Source organism: Oreochromis niloticus, linkage group LG4, assembly GCF_001858045.2.
Source record: "Oreochromis niloticus isolate F11D_XX linkage group LG4, O_niloticus_UMD_NMBU, whole genome shotgun sequence".
Taxonomy (NCBI): domain Eukaryota; kingdom Metazoa; phylum Chordata; class Actinopteri; order Cichliformes; family Cichlidae; genus Oreochromis; species Oreochromis niloticus.
In genome coordinates, this window is record NC_031969.2 from 29,757,836 (window position 1) to 29,776,920 (window position 19,085).

The following is a 19,085-nucleotide window of genomic DNA, read 5'->3' on the forward strand; positions in this document are numbered from 1 at the left end:
TAACCCTTGGTTCGAAATCGTAATTGCCTTTTGAAAAAGAAAAGAAAAGAAAAGAAAAGGAGCTTTGTCGAAAGCTTTTGTTATGAAAATCGCCGGAAGTTCATGTGTTGTGCCACTTGAGGCGTTCTTCCGGTGTCTGTTTCTGTCAAAATGGCTCGTGTGGTACAATCTAAGGTTGCTGTTGTTTCCACTGTTTTTTTCGTATGTTTACATTTTGCATGTTGTAATAACGGAAGAAGGGTAAGTGTGAAGTGTTATAACATAGACGACATCAATTTAAATGCAGTGAAGTGGATGCTGTACCTGGTAGCTAATTAGCATTAGCTGTGTATGACCGGCTAAAAGGCTAACGGTGGATTTCATGTTCATTCTCAGGTTGGTGATGCCTTGGAGACTGAGTTCAGTGGTTTCTCTGTGCCTCTTGAACACTCATTTGAAGTCGGTGAGAAACATTTATAATTCTTTCTTACTGTAACGTTGTATGATACGATATTGATTATGTTGGTAAGCTAACTAAGCTTAACGCCACAGGAAAATAGTACACGCCAAACTCCATTTAAAAATTTGCCTGTTTAATATGTTTTTGCATTTATTAATGAATGTACCTGATTTGCTACAAATGTAATTTTTTTCAGAATTGGCTTTTTGCGTTTATAACAACCTATGAACGCCTATAGTTTACACCTACAGGAGCTTTAATGACATCCTATTCTAAATCCATTGGCATTAATATGGAGTTGGTTCCCCCGTTAGCAGCTATAACAGTCTCCATTCTTCTCGGAAGGCTTTCTACGACATTTCTGTCTGTTTAAAATTAAATTATTGCGCAGTATTCTCAATAATGCGTGCATCTGGGATAAAGTCAGCTGTAACAATACAAACGGTTTAAAGTCATTTCAGAGGCCAGAATTAAACCCCCTTTGAAATCATGGCATTTGGATGTGTCAAATTCAGTATTTATTATACCCTCAAAATGCAAAATCAGAACATGCTGTCAATCAAATAAAAAAACAGGCAGTTACAGTTTATTCCCTCATTTAACAATAATAAAACACTCTGCTTTGATGACAGACTTCTACCTTCATTTTACGGTTACCTGTGTAGAGGTCATCTACAGCGTGTTGGTGCTTTTTTACCCAGATTTTTACAAATCTCCAAGCAGGGAAGGTTTGTTATCATTTGTAATTTTTTTTTCAGATGATGTAGCAAAGTTTCAAGTGCGTGGAGCTCTGCTGTTAAAGCCTGGAAGAGAGCCGAGTGTCTCACTAAGTCAGAACCCACTGTCAGATGAGGACAGGACCAAATTGAAGGTGAACCATGTTAACCATGTTACATGGATTGATTTAGTGATGTTTTCTACACATTTCCAAGATGGCCCAGTGATGGAGAGATTTCCCCTGTTTCAAATCAATATTTCTTTGGAGTTTTTTTTGTTTTTGTTTTTTTTGGGGAGGGGGGGGGAATCCATGACCAGGGCTTAAAAACTGTATTTAAATAGCAAGGGCTGTTTCTACTCTTACTGTGTACTGCAAGTACTTTTCACACCGCACACTGCAGTCACCTATTCTCACACTCACTCATGCATTCTGTTAGCTTCAGACTCTTTTTACCTGTCACTTAATCACATATGCATCGAGGCAATTTGGGGTTCAGCATTTTTCCTGAAGAGCTGTAAATCAAATAAGCAGTCTTCAGATAAGTAGACAACCTTCTTCTTGAGCCACCACCTCCTCATCTGCAGAATTACCTGTGACTGAAAGTCACCCAAAATTTTGGTATCAACATGGGTAACATCACTCACTTGTTCCACTGGTGTAGGATGTGTTTGGATGTTTAGCCAAGTAAAGCGATAGGTGAACTTTCCTAGATTTATAGTACGTTAACCATACTGTCAGTTCAGGATGTGTTAAGGTATCCTCCTTATAATGTTTCTGTATGAACATGCATGTCTAAATGACTTGTTTTTAACTTGGCTGTCCCCACAGGAAGTGGCTGCAGTGGACGGTCTGTACAGGATCAGAGTGCCTCGTGTTTTCCTGCAGGCTGACAGACAGACAGAGCGGCAGATGGAAGGCTACCTCACGGCATTCGTCAGAGCTGTATGTATTTCCTTCAAATTCTCCAGAAATGACAGATAAGATTAAAAAAAAACACCTGTAAAATTGAGCACATGCTTATTGACGGCCTTTGAGGGTAGTTTTCACTGCATGGTTAAACTTAGCTTCTAGATGGAGACAGGAAAAAGGTAATGGCTAGGAGAAAAGTGAGTAAAATCATAAGATTTAATGATAGGTTCTTAAAATATATTACTGTAACTTGATTCCAGCTCCTATTTCTCCTCATTCTGTTGGCTGTTATTGGCAAATGTTCATGGGTGTTTAAATCAAATTAATTCTCATGATTATTGTGAGGCAAAATTTTGCTTTACTTAAGAATCATGAAAATTACTGTAAACCAGCTCACTACAAAATGTAGAAACTTTTTTGTGAATACAAAATTATATTAAACATTTTCTTCCAGCTATGAAAGAGCAACTTTGGGCAAACATTTTGGCTCTGAATTAGGTTTTTTATCATGTGGTTAATCTGATGTGTTTTCCCCAAATAATTTAGTCTGGTTGTTGCTTTTATTGCTCTTCTGTGCAGGAAAAATACAGTTGGTTTAGAAATGTTACGTTTTTCCACAAATGATAGAACAGAATATTTATACAGTTATATGTTATACATATTCTAATGTCAGTTGCTCGGCCAATTTGACTTGATAAACTCTTCATGGTGGCCTTATCAAAGGCAGTAAAGTTAATTGAAGTTAACTTACTTGTGTTAAAGAAGAAATTTCTCACAGCAGGAGGTCGGCAGTTGGAAGAAAAGAACTGAAATAAAACAAAATGAACCGACACAACAGTGGCCGATGTAGCCTCAAAGTTATATCATCGTATTTCAAGGAATATGTGTAATGATATTTGACAATGACGTTTTATTGATGATTGCAGCGCGCAGCATTTATTAGTGCAAAAAAAATAAATGGATTTTTCATGTTTGTGTACAATGAGCAATGATGACAGACTACCTAATTCCAAGTTTGAAGTTGTCAGCAGCAGCAATATAATGCTACAGTAATGGCACAGCAAGCACAAAAGTCACCTGGTTAGTGTTTTAAGTATAACAAAACTACTTAAAACTTTAGTTTAACAGTAATTAGAGTAACTTAACCTTGTAAGTTTTGATTAAACAAGTTTATTGTTTCCATCTTTAGCTATTTTTTACATTTTGCAAAGTATTGCACATGTTGGAGGTCTGACTTCTTGTAGCCTAACTACTATTTGCATACCACTGAAGTAGCCTCTTTTATAAGTGCCACATATTCATCTGAGGCTGGCGCACTGCTCTCGCTCTTAGACGTTAAAGGCGTGGTGCTTTTTATCACATAAACATTTATACACAGATTATGTGATGTATCATATATGAATGTATGAAGTAGAGTCCCTCTATCAGTGGAAAGGTATTATGATAGTATAATACTGTGAGTTACTTTGTGATCCCATCAATGGAAATTAAAAAACAAAAATGCATTCTCACTTTGGAAGTCTGAAATATTTGATCAGTGCTAGTTTTGACCTAAAGCTTCTCAAACTGTGTGTAATTAGTGTAAATTGTAAATGTTTCTAAGCAATAAGCTGTTATATATTGTTTTAACATTCTCCTCTGATCCTCAGTGTGCCATGGTTGAGTCCCATCTGAGCGATGTGATCGCGCTCCACACTGACGTCTCCGGGTACCTCATTGGTGTCTCCATAGTGACGTTACCCGGGGCCTGCAGGGGCACGGAGGTTGAGGATGAAGTCGACCTTGAGATTTTCAACACCACGCTCAGCATAATGGCTCCAGTCAATGCACCTGGGTCAGTCACACTGCTGTTACCTGTAATTTTGTCCTTTTCTCCTTTACAGCTTCTTTACAATCTGACAATGCTTCCATCTTTACCTGTGGTTGTCTCTGCATAAGTCAAGACCAACTGTGCAGGTTTTTTCCACAGCCTTTGGTTTATCTATATTTGCCTTGGCTTAGCAGCTCAACGTCAGTTGTCCTGGATGCCACAAGTCTTTCTATACCTTTCACAACACTAATTGTCACCTTTCTTCCAGACCTGAGACGGCTTTCTTCCTTGAACGGATGGAACAGGAATCTGAGAAGAAAGGGAAGAACCCACAAGAGCAGAAATCTTTCATCGCTAAATATGTAAGTACTTAAACAGAAAACTGCTGATGGGCTACAAGTTCCTAAAGATGTACAGGTAATGTCCTGTATAGTTGATGAATAAATGAAAAAGACTGTTAAGCTCGTATTTTCTCTTTCCTCAGACACACCACAATGTTTTAATACATCTAGCATGTTTTAATATACACCGGAGACATCAGTGCTGTACTGCGTTTTTGCTTCTATTTCATTTGCCAGTATTTATGGCAGAAAAGTGAAAATATCTCCCAAAAAGTCAAAATGGTTTACTCCTGTTGAAAGGCTGTTTTCTACCTGCAGTTTGTGTCAAACTACGGGGGGAAAAATTCATTTGTATGTACCTTTTTAGGTACAGGTACACTTTTCAGTTTTTCTCTTAGTCCACTGAAAGCAGCGAGTCCTCCTCCTTTCTTTCTTCTTTGCAATGCAACTCTGTTAAAGACACTAGTGAAAAGAACTGGACTTTGGTGGTCAAATGTAGATGGACAGTGTAATCAAACCCTTAATTCTGGAACAGATAGTGTTTATCTTTATGAGGCTATTAAGTATGCAGACTTGTTTTTCATCTGATTTGTTTTCATACAAAAAAACGCTCCAGCCGGCTGGTCGCGTGCTAGAGGTCCCAGTTTCAAATATATATCAATATTAGTTTTCCCACAAAATGCATACGAACATAAAAAGTAATCCCTTAAAGCCAGTGGTAAGTTTTTGTGTGTTTTTTAGCTTCGAGCTGCTTTTCCAGGCAGAATCCAGCCCTGTATCCTGTCTTAGTTTTCCTGAGCGCTGTTAAATCTGTCTTGTTTTGCTGTTCTGTGTGTTCCTTGCTGTGTTCACTGATCTGTGTTGACCTGATGCTGTACTGTGTTCCAGTGGTATTTGATTCTGGGTGGTGCAATCTTCCTCATGGTCACCAATTCAGCACAGCCCCCAGCAGGGGGAGGCAGAGAGCAGAGCTGAGTCCCACTGAAGTACAGTTTCCTTACTTGTCCCCTTCTTCAGTTTGTATTTAACCTTTAGTCAGCGTGACTGAATGAAACCCCGTCTCCTTTCTGTGTCCACTCATTCCGTCTTTTCTGTCTTTTCATGGTCTCTTCAGGTCCAATGCCAAATACTTGCAACGTATCTCCTTTTAGGGGTTGCCACAGTGGATCTTTAGCATCCTCCTCTGCTGCACCAACCCCCTGCATTTCCTCCTTGACTACATCCATCAACCTCCTCTGAGATCTTCCTCTTTCCCTCTGTCTTCAATATCCAGTGTCCCTCTTCTGCACATGCTTAAACCATCTCAGCCTTGCCTCTCTGACTTTGTCCCTCATATACTCTTTTCTAATCTTGTCTGTGCTTGTCACTTCCAATGAAAATCTGAACACTTCCAGCTCCACCTTCTGTCTTTTTGTCAGTGTAATTGTCTCCAAACTGTACATCATAGCAGGTCTCAAAACCACCTTGAAACCCTTCTCTTTCACTCTTGCTGTTATTCTTTCTGCATTTCTCTTGTGCGCTGTCCGTCATTTTGGTTGGCCCCAGGTATTTAGAGTAATTTTCCTTCCCTATCTCAACTACTTGCATTTTTACCATTCAAATGCCAAAAACATGAATTACAGAGATCAAATTTGTTTTTACTCGTCAGCTGTAAAAGGCTGATTGTGTATTGTCGTCACCACGCTGGGCTGGCAGGCGACATCGACACCCAAGTTTGTGAATGCGATAACTCAGAACAAGCCGACGTAAGATTTTGACATTCATACCATAGGGGTATCTACTAGGAGGCTGATACCACTGGCAGCCACCAGTATGTATTATTGGGAGTCTACAGGATAAACCACCAGTATATCTGAAATTTCAATTATTATTCTGACTATATTTAGCATGTGTTTGGTGTTTGACCCCTGAGATCGTCACCATATAGCTCTCTCACCCACTTGTGCCTTTTCTTCTCTTCTGTTGTGAAAATAAACGGAAGCTAATCTGGGATGACCAATCAGGAACCACTGATGCTAGCTGATCACAGATGATTTGTTATGTTGAAACCAAAAATATTGCAGTATTTAGTTCCCCTTTTCTTCTTCTCTTCCAGTGGATGTACATTGTGCCTCTCGTTCTTTTCTTGATGATGTCTGGCGCTCAGGATCAGGCGGGAGCAGGAGCTGGCGGTGGAGCAGGCAATGGCGGTGGCCGATGATCAACAACACAACAATTTTTGTTTTGTTTTCGTTTTTTGTGAACTAAACAATACTTCTCTGGCAGTTTGTCATTGCTGTACATAATGCTGTTAACGGACACACACAACTTACCTGTACATTGTAGAAGAGATATTGTGCCCTGCAGATGACTGCGTTTTTAATTCTAATGTGAAAATAAAGTATTTATTACTTGAGCTGTCTTTTTTTTTCTTTTTTTTGAGGGGGAGTTACTCAAGCTTATATTATTGCTCCTCTACTATACTATACTATACTATAGGTCCTCTTTACTCAGCTTTGTATTTAGTTGCACTAGTAGTATTCTTCCAAAACTTCATAGTCGGTAGAGGTAAAAAACTACTGTAGTGAAAGAAAAAATTTTAAATCAATACTTGTGAAAAATTGTGGTGCATTCGCTCGTGTTCAAGAAACCAGTTTGAGGCGATTTGGGCTTTGTGACATGTTATCCAGCTTGAAGCAGCCAGACAAACTGGTCATAAAGGGATAAAGGGACATGGTCAGAAACCGTACTCAAGTAATCTGTGGTGTTTAAAGAATGCAGAGTTGACAAATTGTATGTATTCCCCACACCATTACACCACCACCTCCAGTCTGAACAGTTTTGACAAGGCAGGTTTCATCCATGTTTTCATGTTTCACAAACTCTGACCCCTATTAGCTTAAAGCAACAAGGCATTTTCACCCAGAGCACTGCCAATCACTGGATATTTTCTGTTTGTTAGAAAATTCTCTCTTATAAATGCTAAAGACGGCTGTGCAGGAAAATCCCAGCATATCAGCAGATTCTGAAATACTCTTGCCAGCCTGTCTGACACCAATAACCACACCAAAGTCACTTAAATCACCTTTCCTCCTCATTCCGATGCTCAGTTTGAACTTCAGCGAGTCATCCACACGCCTAAATGCGTTTACTTGCCACCACGGGATTGGCTATTTAGATATTTGCATTGACAAGTTAAGTTATGCCTAATGAAGTGGCCAGTGACTGTATATCTGCATTAATAGTCTTTTTTTTTTTTAGATGATACAAACAGACAAAATGTCCACAAAAATGATGAAAAGACAACATAATAGTTGAATTAATTGGAAAGAATACATTATTACTGTAATCTGTTGAATTAAGGAGCTTGTTCGCAAAATTAAATTCCAATGCTTTCCCCTGGCCTATAGTGATGTTTAACCATCTAAATAACAATTTTTTAAATGTTAGTTGCCTCATTTTGGAGGGTCCTCATTTTCAAAACTGTTACTGTAAATCTAGTTCTATCTGCTCTTGTATATTCCAGCTTTCTTCCTGTTTTCTTTCACTAATGGGTAAAGCAAGAATTGCCTCTGTGTCACTTCACCACATGTGAACTGGAAATCCTCCATTCAGCAGTTTAATCTTTTATAATACACCCAAGGGTTAACCCCGTGGGATCAGAGCAGCTGCTGCTTTCCCCCAGCAAGTGTCAACTGTTGTGACAGTTTATTCAGTAAGTGCTGCTTAAACAAACTGCACACACAGAAGGATATTTAAGGATATCCCTAAAATAAACTTCCCTGCATTTTATGATTTCTTATGTATGCAAGAAAATGGATGTTTGGGGAAACACTAAAAGTGCAAGAGAAGAATACAATACACTAAGCACCAAAATATAAAAAGCAAGAAGGCTCTGGAACCTGCTTGGTTGGGGCCTTTTTCTATAGAGTTTGCATGCTCCTTGAACCTAGCCTGGATTATCCAGTCGGCATTCTCATTCTAGGCATTTGCTCAAGGATCCACACACCTGCCTGACTGTTAGCCCTGTGATGAACTGGTGATCTGTCCAGGTTGTTGCACATCTCTTGCCCCATCACAGCTGGATAGGCTACAGAATAAATTACAGTCCTCATCAGAATCACATCACAGAGTCCCTTTAAATCAGTCAGATTCAGACTTGGCTCATCACAGTGGGTTTCAAGAAGCTACGATAGCGACAGCAAAATCCGCAGTTTAATCTTTACTAACCATGATTGACAGCAAGGTGGCTATCACCATCTTTTATTTACAGTCTATGGTAGCCATACATTAATCAGCTGCAGCTGTGTGTGATCAATCAGCTATGATAATTAATGAAAGGAAGAAAAAACAGTTATTCACTGAAGAGATTTTGTTAATGCTACTGATTTCAAAGGCATAATCCTAGAATAGCAAGCTATTACTTGCTTGGACAGCAGCCCAATCCAAATGAATGCGGGACAACCCCTCTACCACAGATCCTTTCTCTGGCCATGTTAGGGCGAACTAATGTGAGCATCTTCCTGCTACCCATCTGTGTATTTATAATTATGAGTCAAGGAGAGAGACCACAGCTTCATGGCTTTAGTAACAGAATGTCCCAGAATCCCTGAGCCAACATTCATCAGCATATGTCAGTCATACTGGCTGTTTTGAGTCCGCATGTCCAACTGTGAGGAATGTCCTCTTCTTTTGGGAGGTTAAATGTTGCGCCACAAGACTTTGGTCCCCTTGCCCTCTTCCACTCACCAACCAGGCATTTCTGAGAATGACGCGCACACACACACACACACACACACAGTCCTACTCAGTGACTGTTTTCAGCCACCGCCTGTGCAATCTTGATGAATAACATGAGGGATAAGGTGATAACAACAGCTGAGAGAAAGATGAGAGTTGGAATGAAATAAGCCCAATGACAAAAGTCATCTGTTTGTAAAGAGATCTGCTTCTGTCAGACAGCAGCAGAGCTTAGACTGGAGATGGTGATCAATCTGGGTTTTCGTGTAACATCAGCTAAATGAGCCGAGACTAAACTTGTTTTGAAATGTTTCCTGCCACACAGTTTAAAAACCAGAATTACAGCTACACACTTACATAACTCACACACTAATGAATCATGGGGGACAGTCAGCAGGGGGTGTGATGTATGTCCCTGTACCAGGGAGCGGGGAGGGGGACCCTGACAGTGACACATTATTGTTGTGCTGATGTTTAGGAATGGAATCCAGTGTATTTGTGGTTACACTGAGGGTACAGTCTCAGAAAATGGGAACAGAGACATTATGAGAGTTCTAAAATAAAATCTAAGGAGAGTTCAGCAAAAGCAAGTCTGGGTTGGAATAAAAAACTTTTAAAACACTGTTTTTGAGGAAAAATGAGCAAACCTTTTAAGCAGTTTTTAATCACATTTGGCTGGTGATCTAAGATACAGGGAGTGCAGAATTATTAGGCAAGTTGTATTTTTGAGGAATAATTTTATTATTGAACAACAACCATGTTCTCAATGAACCCAAAAAACTCATTAATATCAAAGCTGAATGTTTTTGGAAGTAGTTTTTAGTTTGAGCTATTTTAGGGGGATATCTGTGTGTGCAGGTGACTATTACTGTGCATAATTATTAGGCAACTTAACAAAAAACAAATATATACCCATTTCAATTATTTATTTTTACCAGTGAAACCAATATAACATCTCCACATTCACAAATATACATTTCTGACATTCAAAAACAAAACAAAAACAAATCAGCGACCAATATAGCCACCTTTCTTTGCAAGGACACTCAAAAGCCTGCCATCCATGGATTCTGTCAGTGTTTTGATCTGTTCACCATCAACATTGCGTGCAGCAGCAACCACAGCCTCCCAGACACTGTTCAGAGAGGTGTACTGTTTTCCCTCCTTGTAAATCTCACATTTGATGATGGACCACAGGTTCTCAATGGGGTTCAGATCAGGTGAACAAGGAGGCCATGTCATTAGTTTTTCTTCTTTTATACCCTTTCTTGCCAGCCACGCTGTGGAGTACTTGGACGCGTGTGATGGAGCATTGTCCTGCATGAAAATCATGTTTTTCTTGAAGGATGCAGACTTCTTCCTGTACCACTGCTTGAAGAAGGTGTCTTCCAGAAACTGGCAGTAGGACTGGGAGTTGAGCTTGACTCCATCCTCAACCCGAAAAGGCCCCACAAGCTCATCTTTGATGATACCAGCCCAAACCAGTACTCCACCTCCACCTTGCTGGCGTCTGAGTCGGACTGGAGCTCTCTGCCCTTTACCAATCCAGCCACGGGCCCATCCATCTGGCCCATCAAGACTCACTCTCATTTCATCAGTCCATAAAACCTTAGAAAAATCAGTCTTGAGATATTTCTTGGCCCAGTCTTGACGTTTCAGCTTGTGTGTCTTGTTCAGTGGTGGTCGTCTTTCAGCCTTTCTTACCTTGGCCATGTCTCTGAGTATTGCACACCTTGTGCTTTTGGGCACTCCAGTGATGTTGCAGCTCTGAAATATGGCCAAACTGGTGGCAAGTGGCATCTTGGCAGCTGCACGCTTGACCTTTCCCAGTTCATGGGCAGTTATTTTGCGCCTTGGTTTTTCCACACGCTTCTTGCGACCCTGTTGACTATTTTGAATGAAACGCTTGATTGTTCGATGATCACGCTTCAGAAGCTTTGCAATTTTAAGACTGCTGCATCCCTCTGCAAGATATCTCACTATTTTTGACTTTTCTGAGCCTGTCAAGTCCTTCTTTTGACCCATTTTGCCAAAGGAAAGGAAGTTGCCTAATAATTATGCACACCTGATATAGGGTGTTGATGTCATTAGACCACACCCCTTCTCATTACAGAGATGCACATCACCTAATATGCTTAATTGGTAGTAGGCTTTCGAGCCTATACAGCTTGGAGTAAGACAACATGCATGAAGAGGATGATGTGGACAAAATACTCATTTGCCTAATAATTCTGCACTCCCTGTATGATGGTTGTTATTTTTAAATGTTGCTATGATGACTGAAATTAAACTCAGCAGACAGTGATTTAAAATAAGTATCCAAAGGCGAGATCTCAAATTCCTCAGAGTGGCACGATCTGTTTGTACCCTTGAGTCTGCATCTTATTGAGAACAATTTTTAAACTGTGGTAAAGATTTTGAGTTTAAGCTAATGTAATGTACAAAAATCACCCTTTTAGAAAAGTTGCAAATGTTTTTTTAATTTTATATAAATTCATTAACATTTTTAATGCAGTTTGTCTCTTTACCAACCACTCAGAAGAAACGTACACAAATTTATCCCAAAGTCCAGAAATTAGCACTTGTATGTTTCAATACCATGAGACGCTAAAAGATGAATGACAGAAGTATTACAGTAGATAATATAATGGAAGAAAGCAGCAGGGTGAGGAGAACAGAGGAGATCTCAAACAGGCTGCTTGTACTACAGCATGTTGCTCACAAATATCTCTGTGTTTGGAGAGCACCAATGTCAGCATGTCACTATGTGAGGAAGGACGCTCCAACCTTCTTTCACCATGTGATTTATGAGCAGTTATGACTTTTATGTTGTGCTCAAACTTTGACGACAGAGTTGATTTTGGCCTGTCATTTTCACACTGTAAATCTGGGCACTCTAAACATGCAAGCGTGGAAGCCCGGTAGAAGTTCTGTGCCATGCTGCCGTGTTATTTTTAACCTCCTTTTCTCTTGTTTTGAAAACCGATGTCCAGTATGTCCAGACGACTTTTCTGTGTCACTCCTGTACTGTGTATTTATATTATTTTTAAAGTTATATTATTGTATGGTTTTTTATAATATGCTAAGTACATGTGCACTTTTACTGAGCTGTTTTTAGTCTCATTATATTCAATTCAATTCAATTCAATTTTATTTATATAGCGCCAAATCACAACAGAAGTCGCCTCAAGGCGCTTTATATTGTACAGTAGATCGCACAATAATACATACAGAGAAAAACCCAACAATCATATGACCCCCTATGAGCAAGCACTTTGGCGACAGTGGGAAGGAAAAACTCCCTTTTAACAGGAAGAAACCTCCGGCAGAACCAGGCTCAGGGAGGGGCGGGGCCATCTGCTGCGACCGGTTGGGGTGAAAGAAGGAAAACAGGATAAAGACATGCTGTGGAAGAGAGACAGAGATTAATAACAGATATGATTCGATGCAGAGAGGTCTAATAACACATAGTGAGTGAGAAAGGTGACTGGAAAGGAAAAACTCAATGCATCATGGGAATCCCCGGCAGCCTACGTCTATTGCAGCATAACTAAGGGAGGATTCAGGGTCACCTGGTCCAGCCCTAACTATATGCTTTAGCAAAACGGAAAGTTTTAAGCCTAATCTTAAAAGTAGAGATAGTGTCTGTCTCCCGAATCCAAACTGGAAGCTGGTTCCACAGAAGAGGGGCCTGAAAACTGAAGGCTCTGCCTCCCATTCTACTTTTAAATACTCTAGGAACAACAAGTAGGCCTGCAGCGAAGTGCTCTAATAGGGTGATATGGTACTACAAGGTCATTAAGATAAGATGGGGCCTGATTATTTAAGACCTTGTATGTGAGGAGCAGGATTTTGAATTCAATTCTGGATTTAACAGGAAGCCAATGAAGGGAAGCCAAAACAGGAAAAATCTGCTCTCTCTTTCTAGTCCCTGTCAGGACTCTTGCTGCAGCATTTTGGATCAGCTGAAGACTTTTCAGGGAGTTTTTAGGACATCCTGATAATAAAGAATTACAGTAGTCCAGCCTGGAAGTAATAAATGCATGAACTAGTTTTTCAGCATCACTCTGAGACAGGATATTTCTAATTTTAGAGATGTTGCGCAAATGGAAGAAAGCAGTCTTACATATTTGTTTAATATGTGCATTGAAGGACATGTCCTGGTCAAAAATGACTCCAAGGTTCCTCACAGCATTACTGGAGGCCAAGGTAATGCCATCCAGAGTAAGAATCTGCTTAGATACCATATTTCTAAGATTTTCAGGGCCGAGTACAATAACCTCAGTTTTATCTGAATTAAGAAGCAGAAAGTTAGCGGCCATCCAGGTCTTTATGTCTTTAAGACATTCCTGCAGTTTAACTAATTGGTCTGTGATACCTGGCTTCATGGATAGATAGAGCTGCGTGTCATCTGCATAGCAGTGAAAATTTATGCTATGTCTTCTAATGATGCTACCTAAGGGAAGCATGTATAATGTAAATAGAATTGGTCCTAGCACTGAACCCTGTGGAACTCCATAATTGACCTTAGTGTGTGAAGAGGACTCTCCATTTACATGAACAAATTGGAGTCTATTAGATAGATATGATACAAACCACTGCAGTGCAGTACCTGTAATACCTACAGCATGTTCTAATCGCTCTAATAGGATATTATGATCAACAGTATCGAACGCAGCACTGAGGTCTAGCAGGACAAGCACAGAGATGAGTCCACTGTCAGAGGCCATAAGAAGATCATTTGTAACCTTCACTAAAGCTGTTTCTGTGCTGTGATGAGCTCTGAAACCTGACTGAAACTCTTCAAATAAGCCATTCCTCTGCAGATGATCTGTTAGCTGTTTGACAACTACTCTTTCAAGGATTTTTGATATGAAAGGAAGGTTGGAGATTGGCCTATAATTAGCTAAGACAGTTGGGTCTAGAGATGGCTTTTTGAGTAAAGGTTTAACTACTGCCACCTTGAAGGCCTGTGGTACATAGCCGATTATTAGAGATAGGTTGATCATATTTAAGATCGAAGAATTAATTAATGGCAGGACTTCTTTGAGCAGTTTTGTAGGAATGGGGTCTAAAAGACACGTTGATGGTTTGGAGGAATTAATTATTGAAGTTAACTCAGAAAGATCAATTGGAGAAAAAGAGTCTAACTTAACATCGATGGTACTAAAAGTAGCTGTAGATAATATTACATCTGTGGGATGATTATTGGTAATTTTTTCTCTAATGATTAAAATTTTATTTGTGAAGAAGTTCATGAAGTCATTACTAGTTAACGTTAAAGGGATGGTTGGCTCAGTAGAGCTCTGACTGTTTGTCAGCCTGGCTACAGTGCTGAAGAGAAACCTGGGGTTGTTCTTATTTTCTTCAATCAGTGACGAATAGTAAGATGTTCTGGCTTTGCGGAGGGCTTTCTTATAAAGCAGCAAACTATTTCTCCAGGCTAAATGATGATCCTCTAAATTTGTGACACGCCATTTCCTCTCCAGCTTACGAGTTATCTGCTTTAGGCTACGTGTTTGAGAATTATACCACGGAGTCAGGGACTTTGGATTTGAGGCCTTAGTTTTCACAGGAGCTACAGTATCCAGAGTCGTACGTAGTGAGAAGGTAAAATTATTAACAAGATAATCGACCTCTGTTGGAGTAGCGTTCAGATAGCTGGTCTGCTCTATGTTGGTACAGGGCATTGAAGATGATAACAGTGGGTGGATTATATTCTTAAACTTAGTTACAGCACTTTCAGAAAGACATCTACTGTGATAAAGTCTACTCCCCGCTGCTGTGTAATCAGTTATTGTAAATGTAAATGTTATCAGGAAATGATCAGACAGGAGGTGGTTTTCAGGAAACACTGTTAAATGTTCAGTTTCTATGCCATATGTTAAAACAAGATCTAGAGTGTGATTAAAGTGGTGGGTGGGTTCTTTTACATTTTGAGAGAAGCCAGTTGAGTCTAATAACAGATTAAATGCCATGTTGAGGCTGTCATTTTTAGCATCTACATGGATGTTAAAATCACCCACAATAATTATTTTATCTGAGCTGAGCACTAAATCAGATAAAAAGTCTGAGAAATCAGAGAGAAACTCTGTGTAAGGCCCAGGTGGACGATAGATGATAACAAGTAAGACTGGTTTCTGAGTTTTACAGCTGGGGTGGACGAGGCTAAGCATCAGGCTTTCAAATGAATTAAAAGTCTGTCTTGGTCTTTCGTTAATTAATAGGCTGGTGTGAAAAATTGCTGCCACACCGCCCCCTCGGCCTGTGCTTCGAGGTTTCTGGTAGTTAGAATGACTCAGGGGTGTTGATTCATTTAAACTAACATAATCATCCGGCTGCAACCAGGTTTCTGTAAGGCAGAGTAAATCGATTTGTTGATCAATTATTAAGTCATGTACTAACAGAGACTTGGAGGAGAGAGACCTAATATTTAATAATCCACATTTCATTGTTTTACTCTTTGGTTCAGATGTGGATACTGTATTGTTCTTTCTTTTTGATTTTTTATGTTTAAATTGTTTATTGCTGGTTTTTAGTTTGTTTTTTGTCTGTTTGGGAGCTGACACAGTCTCTATGGAGACGGGTTTTTGGGGCGGTAGCAGGAGGAGAGAAGCTGCAGAGAGGCGTGTAAGACTGCAACTCTGCTTCCTGGTCCCAACTCTGGATAGTCATATTTGGGGGGTTTAATAAATTGGTCCATATTTCTAGAAATGAGAGCTGCTCCATCCAAAGTGGGATGGATGCCGTCTCTCCTAACAAGACCAGGTTTCCTCCAGAAGGTTTGCCAATTATCTATGAAGCCCACATCGTTTCTGGGACACCACTCAGACAGCCAGCAATTTAAGGAGAACATGCGGCTAAACATGTCACTCCTGGTCTGATTGGGGAGGGGACCAGAGAAAACTACTTATACTGTGTATAATGACAATAAAGGCTTTAATTCTTGTTTTGTGGCTAGCCAGGCAGTTAGGCTCTGTACCACACAGCAAGACTGACATACCCAGGATCGTTGACTTCACTTGTCTTAATGTGGGCCGTCAGGCTAAGCGGTCACATAAAGGTGGTTATCAACTCAATCAATTAATTCAGGGTTTATCAATCTAGCTATGACTGCATTCGCATGAATGAGGCAGCAGTTGATCAACCACAAAAGAGTAATCAAATAAAGAAGTTTAGCCCATTAGAAACCAGAACTCTAACATTTAACAGAGTATCAATGCTTCATCAGTGCGATGCAGGATCTGGTGGATTCTAATTGTTATTCTGTTAAATTATCTACATGTGCATGAGATGGTATTATTTCAGCTGCAGCTCCAGTGGTGTTTGATGATGAGTACAGATTAAATATAAAAACTTCTAAAAAATTCAAACATAGACTCATAAGCTGGGCTTCTTGTTTTGGCCTTGAAGACCCTGTCCACCCTATCTGTTCTCGTCTTTTGTTCGTTTGGTCTCTTTATTTATTTTTTGATAATTATCACTCTGTAAATAAATGTTGAGTTCAAGAGATTGTAATTTTTAATCCCAAAAGAAATAGTTTTGATATGATTTATTTGAATAAATGTTTCACAAATTGATCGTATATGTCTCGTGACCCTGAAGAAGGTTCCTGATCCCTGTGTTGGGCCTAAAATTACAGTATATGAAGTAAAACAGTCGAATCCTATAGACACATTAATGCTCTGCTGTCTTTGTTCTCTATAGTCACATCTTTCATTTTTGCTATATTTAATGATATATATTCAATAACAGATTTAGATTGTGTACTTTTTGCATAAAAATGCGACTATGTTACTTATTACTTCTCATTAAGTAGATTTAAATTGTTGCTTTTTTGGTTTTCATGAAGCAAAAGACCTGAAATATTTCTTTTTGTCACTGATTGACAGTTAATTTAAAAAACAAACAACATGCAGTTGTTTCAGACCCTTCTGTCAGTCTGGGATAAACACTCTTCATAGCATACATACTCAGAGCCAAATACTGTAAATGTGGACAAAACACTGAGAGGCCAGCACCTGCCTTGTCAATCAGAGAAGAGCTAAGAAAACTACAAGGGGAAGTCTTCACAGTCCCGGAAAAGCATCCCAGCCTCCGCAGATTACGGCCTCACACTCAATGAATCCCCTGTGACCAATTGTGCTATACATTTCATCACAGCCTCATCATGTTAACATGCAATAAAGTAACATGATCAGACACTTAACAGCCAGGTCGGGGGGTAAAGCGCACTGGAATATTACTTAGTGATTGCTGAGTGTATAATGTAGCACCCCTAAACACACATAGACCAAAGGTCATAGTACAATACTGTTTAGACTGCTCACTGACAGCAGTAAGCAGCAGGTGCTGAAATTTGCTTTCATAGCTTACAGTGTGTATGTAGTATTACAGGAACCATCACCAAGCTGCGACTTGCGCCTCATTAAAATTCTTCTTGTAATAACAGTGAGATGAAGTTATTTCGTCTTTGACTGTAATTATCAGGATGTGCCAATAATTTTAATACTAAAATTTTGCTTACACTTTAGTGTGCTGTAGAGTAAGTTATATGTAAAAAAAAAAAAAAAGAAAAAAAAAAGTTCCTTTTACCATACACTTCCCCCAAAATTGTATATTATTTAAAAAAAACTTTTGGATTGTTAACGTTGTTTTTCCACATAAAGTGAAATATTTCAGGCTTTTGTCATTTTAATCTGAAGAATTATAATAAAATCAAATCTCTTGAGTCAGTGAGATCAGGTCCAGCTTCTAAAACTCCCTCACCGTGTGGTCGGCGCTCCGTCACCATGGATCGTTGCTTTGCTTTGAATGTTTTGCGTCCACTGAATGTGTGTTATCGTTGGTAATCAGGCCCATAGACAGAAGTCCAGGTTGCTTTGATAGCAACCCTCAGCTCATGTGTATTTTTGGGCCGGGTGTTCCTCATCTTCCTGTTGACAATAGCCCATAGATTCCCTGTCAGGTCAGGCATGTGTGCTGGCCGGTCAAACTACAGTAATAACATGGTCAGCAAGTCATTTGGTAGTAGCTTTGGCACTGTGTGCTAAGTCCTGCTGGAAAAGGAAATTGGCATCTCCATAAAGCTTGGCAGCACATGGAAGCCTGAAGGGCTCTAAAATTGGTAGCATTGATTTTGGAAAACCACCAACCAACCACCAACAACACCAGCAGATGATATGGCTGCAGATGTTGCAGACCCTTCACAGATGGTGGAAACTTCACCCTGGACTTCAGACATCATGGATTCAGGGACTCCCTACTTTCAATCTGTTTCTTTGGACCAATGATCAAGGTCCAGTTCTTTTTCTCCTTCCCCCAGGTAAGATGTTTCTGGGTCAGGAGTGGGTTGATATTAGGACAGAACCTTTAAAAGGATGTCTGTGCATGGTGCTAACAACAGTATTAACATATAACTCCACAATACTGTAAAAATGCATTTTATCTTCAAACACAAAACTTGCAGTACACTCACTATACTAACTATAAATGTATGCTAATGTTATATTTAATTATTTAATATAACTGACAGGAAATGTGAGTAAAATCTGGACAAACGGACTAATTAGAAATTGCTATTTACAAGCTTGAAGTGCAGCAGCATTTTGATACACTTTGCTCCAAGTTCTTTGCCACGTGCGCTTGAAGCAACTGCTGATAGATGAGATTTTTGGGTTGACGACAGCTCCCCGGTGGGTAGACATCTCCCACTCTCTGTACAGAAAATAACCCCCTATAGCTTGTGTTAGTCAGTTTAAGCTGCAGTTTAAAAAGTCAGTCAAAGTTCATCGTGTTGCTGAGGTGACAGAACGAGTCCCTTATTTGCAAAGGGTCACCACAGTGTATGGATCTACATATGTGACTTGGCACAGATTTTTACACCAGATGCTTCCTGATGCAGCCCTTCCAGGGATTTGTGTCTCCTCCTGGTCTTACATGTATTAAGCAGATATGCTAATGACTCCTCTATGATGCGACTACAAGGCTAAGCACGGATATGCCCTACAGCTGTGAGCATATGCCAGTTAGATAAAACATTAAAACTGCTGACAGGTTGCATGGATAGCACTGAGTTTCATGTTGAAATGCAATGTTCTGGCAGAAAATTGTACGTTTCCAAACTCATCTTGATGTCGTTTTGACATG

The 19,085-nt window shown here is 39.7% G+C and overlaps 1 protein-coding gene across 2 annotated transcripts; it reads left to right on the forward strand.

Annotated features, from left to right (window-relative positions):
• The first annotated feature begins 97 nt into the window (after positions 1-97).
• emc10 (ER membrane protein complex subunit 10) lies at positions 98-6,612 on the forward strand. Of its 2 annotated transcripts, XM_005469004.3 has the most exons (8): positions 98-240; positions 376-442; positions 1,198-1,310; positions 1,986-2,099; positions 3,716-3,900; positions 4,145-4,238; positions 5,106-5,203; positions 6,313-6,612. In XM_005469004.3, exons 1-7 carry the CDS (start codon positions 151-153, stop codon positions 5,190-5,192), a joined length of 750 nt encoding a protein of 249 aa, XP_005469061.1. In that variant the 5' UTR covers positions 98-150; the 3' UTR covers positions 5,193-5,203; positions 6,313-6,612. The 2 variants fall into 2 exon arrangements, with proteins under 2 accessions (XP_005469061.1, XP_003442661.1); XM_003442613.4 differs by lacking the exon at positions 5,106-5,203 and having other exon boundaries at positions 6,313-6,610.
• The last annotated feature ends 12,473 nt before the right edge of the window (positions 6,613-19,085 follow it).